This window comes from Onthophagus taurus, chromosome 1 (assembly GCF_036711975.1).
Source record: "Onthophagus taurus isolate NC chromosome 1, IU_Otau_3.0, whole genome shotgun sequence".
Taxonomy (NCBI): domain Eukaryota; kingdom Metazoa; phylum Arthropoda; class Insecta; order Coleoptera; family Scarabaeidae; genus Onthophagus; species Onthophagus taurus.
In genome coordinates, this window is record NC_091966.1 from 23022130 (window position 1) to 23030480 (window position 8351).

The following is an 8351-nucleotide window of genomic DNA, read 5'->3' on the forward strand; positions in this document are numbered from 1 at the left end:
AAACCGCCTTATTACATATTCCGTCATTTATTATATTTAATACTCTGGCGATGTAGATGCAAATAAAATATTGTTTTAACAAAAAATTAGAGACGTTATTGCCTATTTTCTCTGAATAATAAATGCATAGCTTAGCTCTGCAATGATATTAATCAACATTTATTGCAAGAATTAAGGATAATTTCAATTAATATAAAAAATGTTAAAGGAGGTATTTATTGCATCAAAAACTTTATGGCAAACAAAAATTTAAGAGTATAAAAGGCTGGTAGTGTTTTTAATTAATTAACTGATTTGAAAAACAATGAACAACCAATTTGACTAGTGCTAAAATAATCTTAAAAAGTCATTCAATAACGTTTAAATAACTTTGTTTGATTCAAAAATAGCAAAAAGCACCTTTTTTCGTCATAATCTTATTCATTGTTATTAAAATTGAGACATAACTGAACTTTGAAACAATTGAAAATAAAATATAGAAATTATAAAAGTTAGTACTAACGAATATAACAAAGGTTTATTTTTAAAAGTATTATTGATATTTAAAATAAAGATAAAGAAGTTGTCTATTAGCTTATTTAATTCTAACAACTATTCAAACTAAAGACATGAAAATAGAAAAATAAAATTAATAATAATAACGGATATAACACGGGTTTATTCTTAAAAATATAATAGGTACATAATTCAAAGATATTAATAAAGAAATTTGTCTAGTTTATTTAATCCTATCAACTAAAGCGCTAAAATTTTTATACAAAATTATACAATTGTCACGTAACATTCATAGGTCTTGGTTTCAATATCAACTTTCCTGTGTCGTCACAAGACATATTAAAATCACACAAGACCTCCCGAGTTCTAGATGTTATTATAGACGCAGCAATCACACGTTTGTGTACACCCATTAAAAAAATTATACCTGAAAATAATCACAATTAAATAACAATCATAAATTCTTTACATTAATTTAAAACTTTTCAATACCTAATAATATAGTTGATACAATGAAAAATGGATGATTGGATAGTGAATGAGTTAAAGGAACGTTTCTAGTCATTGGATCCATAATCCATTGCCCGGCACCGGTGGCCACACATATGGATACAACTAGTAACAGTACTAGAATAAAGAAAAAATTATGCTAGTTTGGATTGAAAATAGATAGCTTACTTCTCCACCGATAAGTGGCCGGTTGCAGACAAGCTATCACCTCGGTTAGTCTGCGTTCGAAAGCCTTTAAATCTGCAATTATTTCTGATTTATAGGTTATGTGAGACTTCATCACTCGGTCACCTTTCGTACCTTCGCAGGCAGTCTGCTCGGGTGACATCTTAACGATACCATACGGAAAACAACCAAAATGCGATTAATTTTTAATAAATTTTGTACTAAACACACGAAATTTTATAATACGATTTTTAGTTTCCTTTTATTTCTTACATGGTTGACAACTATTTGACATTTGACAGCAAATGTGAAGTTTGAGCTTAATATTTTTACGGATGGTCGGTAGATGACACTACATTATGCTTCCAGTTAAACTCCGCATACTATACAGTACGTTTCAAAAGTAATGGATAAATTCGATAAAATTATTATAAACAATTTATGAAAAAATCGCTGAAACGGGTCTAAAGATTTAAATTTTTTGCAATTTTTTGGTGTATATTTTAAATTTTTTCCGCCATTTTTAAACGAGTTATGACGTCATCGAAGTTTTTTTTTAAACGAATCACCCATTTTTTATATTAGAATTTGCAAGAGATTTTTTTCTGAATTATGTACAATAAATATTAATATCGGTTACATAAGAAAATTTTCGAGAAAAATTAATTTAAAGTTTCATTATTTCCCTTTCATATGATATAAAAAGTAGTAACCAAATGTTTTGATTTAAAATTTCCAAGTGTCAAAATTCAATTCGAATTGAATTATTTATTTAAATTAATTATTATTACTATTGTACTTGAGTCACAAAAGTAGCAATAACTTGTTGCATCAAACGCATTAAAAAAAACGCAAACAGAAAATAAGATATCAAAAATTAAACATTTTTTTAAAACTTTAAGTTTACAAAAATAACATGAACGATAGAAAACAATAATCATTATTAATTCAAATGTTCAAATTGCTGCCCGTTAACGGCAAGGCAATATCTTAATCGGGAGACAAATGCTTCTTGAACATTTTGAATCATATCCGAACCGATTAATTGAATTTCTTCTCTAATTTTTTGCTTCTGATCTTCTAGGTTATCAGGCTATATATCAGGCTTATCTAGATTTGAAAGTTTACTGCTCACGTGTATGTAAAAAAAACCAAAATGTATGCGAATTTTTCCAAGTATCTTTGTTTGTAACGATTTCATAATATAATGGGCTATGAAAAAAACTATTATCTAGACAGAGTTTATAAAGCCGCGCTTAATATCGAACCCTTATTTGAATTGTAACACTGTTCTTGTAAAATGTGGTTGAAGTCAGGGCTGGATTATTAACCAGCAGGCGCTTGAGGCGCGCGCCTCAGGGCTCTGCACTTATACAGGGGCCCGTTTCTGGTTTGATATTGACATTGATAATATACATATTTGCGGATCCTCCTGTGGTGGTTGGTAACATAACTAGGGAGAATAGTATTAATGAAATCCTTGCATCTACCAACGTGCTTTCCTTTTCATTCAGCTTGGTTACTGATGCTGAGGTCCGGGATGCTTTAACTTACTCCAAGTCTACTAGTGTCGGAGCAGATGGTATTGGACTCAGATTCCTCTTACCCATTCTGGATATAGTTATTACTCCCCTAACACATATTTTCAACTGTTCTTTTGAACAATCTATATTTCCGTCAATCTGGCCTATGTTATTCCTATCCCAAAAATTAAATCTCCGCTCCATGTTGGTGACTTTCGACCCATTTCTATTTTATCTACGTTATTAAAAGCTATATTCAGAAATATCTTGAGGATTAATCTGATTAACAAGTTCCAGTCTAGTTTTCGTGAAGGGCATGGTACTACTACAGCACTGATTAAGATCACTGATGATATTAGATCTGCTTGTGATAAGCGTTGTGTTACTTTGCTAGTGTTACTTGATTTTAGTAAGGCCTTTGATTCTGTGGACCATGCCCTCCTGTTAACTAGGCTTCTTGCTATTGGTTCTACCCCTTTTTATGTATCTTGGTTCCAGTCCTACCTTTCCTATCGGTCTTTACGTGTCCGCGTGGAATGTGTACTCTCTTCTCCTGTTGACATCAAACGTGGAGTTCCCCAGGGCAGTGTGCTGGTTACTTTGCTCCTCTCGATTTTCATAAATAGTATTAGTGATGGTATCTCGTGTAACTATCATTTGTATGCAGATAACCTTCAACTTTATATTTCGTCAACTGTTAACAACCTCCCAGATGCGTTGTTGCATCTTAACAACGGTCTCTCTAGCGTGCTTGACTGGTCTAGACATCATGGACTTAACCTGAATCCAGGTAAAACGCAAGCCATTGCAGTTGGTACTCGCCCCTTGTTGGCACAATTTAATTCCTTAACTACCCTTCAACTGAGGCTTGGCGACACCGTTATTCTGTTTTCTAATACGGTCAAAAATCTTGGTGTGGTAATGGATTCGGCGATGTCTTGGCGGTCACAAGTTCAGGGAGTCTCTAAGAGGGTTTACTTCTGTTTCCATACTTCGCTGCTACCTTCCTAAAGCACGTCATTCAGATACACCCTGTATATATATATATATATATACACTGTATCTAAATGACATCAAAGAAATAGCATCTGAAAAAGTTTTCTTCATCTCTCTCATTATCCGAGGAATAAAATGCTTTCACTTTGCTCAAGGGTTTAATGTTTAAGGGTCGATAGCTAACAATTTATACATAAAGTTCATTGGTGTTACTTATTGTTAGATACATTCGTTACTATTTAAAATTCTCCTTAGAAAGAATCTTAAAAACGCACCAAAATGAAGTAGGACTAATAAACATTTTACTGAAGGAAATAATAACAATCTTTAAATGTGGAAATGTCTTTTAGTGTATCTTCTTTAGTGATTTGATGGCGTGAATTGGCGCACGCATCTATTAAAAAAAAAAAATTAAATAAAATAAAAGTTATGTAAACCACGGTTAGGCCTCCGTGCCTAACCGTGGGATCAACTATTGAAACAAATTATGAAAGAAATAAATAAATATAATCTATTTAAATAAATTAAAGAAAAAATACAATATTTAAGGCATATATTCGAACATAGACGCTACAATACTAATTATTATAAATTATCTTATCGCATATACTCTAATAACGACTACTTACATAAACTAATTTAGGTACTAAAATAAAAATAAAAAATTCTTATTAGCGGTAATGGTGTGGAAAACGAGAATAAATAAAGAAAACTTAGCGTAAATCTAGCTTAAACTATGGGCACAAACGAGAGAAGAATCATGTTTAAAGAATCTGCCAGTTCCAAGATTCCGGAGGAGACTGAAAGCTATTGTCACGGAAAATCCGATATATACCATTGGCATGTTTTTCCAATTTAATGTTTGAATTCAATTTGTATTATATCACAATGTAATTATTGTTAAATTGACGCACTCTATGCTTTTTTGTAAAATGGAGAAATAAAATATTATTATTAAAATATTAAAAATATTATTCCTTGTGGAAAATATATTGAATACTTCCATATCTTGAGCTAGTGTACCATATGTACATATGAATAGAACATTCGTGCAAAATTATTTAATATTAAAATAGTATTATTTAAGTGTTTGCCGAACCTATCCTTTGATATCGACTCCTTCCGCTGACAGAATGAGAGTCATTCGGCTTGCGCATACTACATATCAATCCTACTATTCCACGTGGAAAATAATCATGATGCAGATATACCCACTTCATAGGCATGCTGGAGGGTTTGTAAGCCTCGCTAACGACAATGCCTCCATGAAAGTACTAATTCTCATTGAGATCAGAGCATCATGGTTATTTCCACGTGGAATAATAGCATTGATATGTAGTATGCGCAAGCTGAATGACTCTCATTCTATCAGCGGGGGAGTCCATATCAAAGGATAGGTTAGGTAAACACTTAAATAATACTATTGTAATATCAAATTATTTTGCATGATTATTCTATTTACATATACATATGGAAAACTAGCAGCTTCAGATATGGAAGTGTTCAATATGCTTTACACATAATTATTCAGCCAGACGCAAGCTTTCGTTTGAGATATAGAACATTGAAATCGGTCAAACCGTTCTTTAGTTATAGCGAATTTAATCAAAATTATTTTTTTTCTAACTAGGGGCCAGACTTCCAGTCGGTAGATACGTGGAGTCATTTAAATGGTAGGTTAGGCAAATACTTAAATAATAGTATTTTAATATCAAATTATTTTGCACGAATATTTTAGTTGTACGTATATATGCAATTTTTGGTATAATTCCTCGTGGAAAATATATTGAATAATTCTATATCTTGAGCCAGTGTACCATATGTACATATAAATAGAAAATTCGTGCAAAATAACTTAATATTAAAATAGTATTATTTAAGTGTTTGCCGAACCTATCCTTTGATATCGACTCCTTCCGCTGACAGAATGAGAGTCATTCGGCTTGCGCATACTACATATCAATCCTATTATTCCACGTGGAAAATAATCATGATGCAGATATACCCACTTCATAGGCATGCTGGAGGGTTTGTAAGCCTCGCTAACGACAATACCTCCATGAAAGTACTACCTCTCATTGAGATCAGAGCATTATGGTTATTTTCCACGTGGAATAATAGGATTGATATATAGTATGCGCAAGCCGAATGACTCTCATTCTATCAGCAGAGGGAGTCCATACCAAAGGATAGGTTAGGCATACACTTAAATAATACTATTTTAATATCAAATTATTTTGCATGATTATTCTATTTACATATACATATGGAAAACTAGCAGATTCAGATATGGAAGTGTTCAATATACTTTACACATAATTATTGAGCCAGACGCAAGCTTTCATTTGAGATATAGAACATTAAAATCGGTCAAACCGTTCTTTAGTTATAGCGAATTTAATCAAAATTATTTTTTTCTAACTAGGGGCCAGACTTCCAGTCGATAGATACGTGGAGTCATTTAAATGGTAGGTTAGGCAAACACTTAAATAATAGTATTTTAATATCAAATTATTTTGCACGAATATTTTAGTTATACGTATATATGCAATTTTTATTATAATTCCTCGTGGAAAATATATTGAATACTTCTATATCTTGAGCCAGTGTACCATATGTACATATAAATAGAAAATTCGTGCAAAATAACTTAATATTAAAATGGTATTATTTAAGTGTTTGCCGAACCTATCCTTTGATATCGACTCCTTCCGCTGACAGAATGAGAGTCATTCGGCTTGGGCATACAGCATATCAATCCTATTATTCCACGTGGAAAATAACCATGATGCAACTATACCCACTTCATAGGCATGCTGGAGGGTTTGGAAGCCTCGCTAACGACAATGCCTCCATGAAAGTACTAACTCTCATTGAGATCAGAGCATCATGGTTATTTTCCACGTGGAATAATAGCATTGATATGTAGTATGCGCAAGCTGAATGACTCTCATTCTATCAGCGGGGGAGTCCATATCAAAGGATAGGTTAGGCAAACACTTAAATAATACTATTTTAATATCAAATTATTTTGCATGATTATTCTATTTACATATACATATGGAAAACTAGCAGCTTCAGATATGGAAATAGCCAACGTTCCACATTGGAGCACCAGACTCATCCGCGAGTCCATCGAAATAGAGAAGAACGGTACCTTCAACAAGAGAGATGACGCCCTGCACTTGTCAGTCACTTGGAAAACGGTCCTACACCGTCCCCGATCCGGAGCAGCCTTCCTGAGGGAGGGGATTTTGGGCAGACCATAGAGTTTGGGGCACCTGCTTGATTTTTCCCGAGGGATTAAGGTTTTCTTGATCTCGGGGCCTATTGGAGATGCCTCTATTATCGATTTGGTAGTTTTTTTCCAGGTAAGTTGTATGGTTTTTTGCTGCTAACAAAAATTAAAAGTCGTATAAACGATGAAAATATTTTATTTCGGTGCTATCTTCGAAGATTTCGAACGATTATCGTTCTTCTGCAGGCAGGACTAAGGAACATTCAGATATAACAAAAACACAGATAAAAAATATATATAATTACCGTCGGTGTAGGAGCATCGAGAGTGAAGAGAGTATTGTTTCAGAGTATTTCTTCAAAAAGATTCCGTTTACGAAAAATTCAAAAGTAAAAAAACTTGAAAAGTAAATTGAAAAATCCAAAAAATGAAAATGGCGTTTTTTATTCATCGTAAATCTCGTTTTTCAGTGTTTAAAAATAAATGTTAAAAATTAACGACAAAACAAATTACCAAACCTGTAGAGAAAGAACCATAATATCTAAATATAAGAAATCAAAAAAGAAAGAAAATTTTTAAACTTACAATTAACACGTTAAAATTTCCTTTAAAATTAAATAACTTGAGTCAACATGATGAGGGATGAAATTCGACTGAAGGTCATAAGGAACGTTCGCCAGATGATAAAGGTGAAAGAGTGAGGGAAAACGAGTGGGAATAAGAACGTCAACATAAAATTTTCCATACTAAATTAATTCTTCGCATCATTAAAAATCTGAAACATAAAATTAAAATAGAAAATCGTATTGTTACCATGGGAGACAAAAATGCAGGCCTCGTTGAGTTGGATAAAGAGTCATACATAAAAAAGACATTAACTTTTTTCAAAGATAATAACATTTTAAAAATTAAGAATAATTTTATTTTTGTTTATTTATTTATTTATCTTTATCTCTCTAGCTCGATCTCTAGCTCTTCCAGGGATGCGTTCTTTTTCCGAAAGGTTTTCTTCTTAGAAGAAACAACATATGCTTGTATAAAGCTAGATCTACACGATACGCGCACTGGTTCGCCACTTCATTGAAGTATCTCTAGCCAAGTACCCCTACCTCAAGTACCTCTATCTCTATCTCAAGTACCTCTATCACTACCTCAAGTATCTCTATCTGAAGTACCTCTACCTCAAGTACTATAATAAATGTTTCAATATTTTATTTAGGATGGACTTTAATGGAAATCCTCTACTCTCCGCTCATGCTCGACCTTTTAATATATTTTGTTTCCGTGCCTTTTAACCCCTTGTCTAATTACTATATTATTTCAAAATATTAATAAAAGATAAAGCTTGTTTACAATTAAAGACCAATAATTTTAGGTTTAATAACTAGTTTTAAATAATAATTATAGATATTTAAAGCAAATAA

At 32.4% G+C, this 8351-nt stretch overlaps 1 protein-coding gene and 1 long non-coding RNA gene across 6 annotated transcripts; both read right to left on the bottom strand.

Moving 5' to 3' along the window:
* Positions 1-200: 200 nt before the first annotated feature.
* LOC111419879 (nuclear envelope phosphatase-regulatory subunit 1-like) lies at positions 201-1490 on the bottom strand. 5 transcript variants are annotated; one of them, XM_023052765.2, is made up of 4 exons: positions 1306-1469; positions 1174-1257; positions 988-1122; positions 201-922 (listed from the first exon to the last, which is right to left on the bottom strand). In XM_023052765.2, the coding sequence occupies exons 1-4, from the start codon at positions 1331-1333 to the stop codon at positions 774-776; spliced, it is 396 nt and encodes a 131-aa protein (XP_022908533.1). In that variant the 5' UTR covers positions 1334-1469; the 3' UTR covers positions 201-773. The 5 variants fall into 5 exon arrangements, with proteins under 5 accessions (XP_022908533.1, XP_071054612.1, XP_022908534.1 ...); XM_071198511.1 differs by having other exon boundaries at positions 1174-1245; positions 1297-1469; XM_023052766.2 differs by having other exon boundaries at positions 1174-1245; positions 1306-1468.
* Positions 1491-4225: 2735 nt separating this feature from the next.
* On the bottom strand, positions 4226-7812 carry LOC139430991 (uncharacterized). The gene is made up of 3 exons (XR_011641341.1): positions 7513-7812; positions 7233-7445; positions 4226-7080 (listed from the first exon to the last, which is right to left on the bottom strand). It is a non-coding gene; the product is annotated as an uncharacterized lncRNA (long non-coding RNA).
* Positions 7813-8351: the final 539 nt, after the last annotated feature.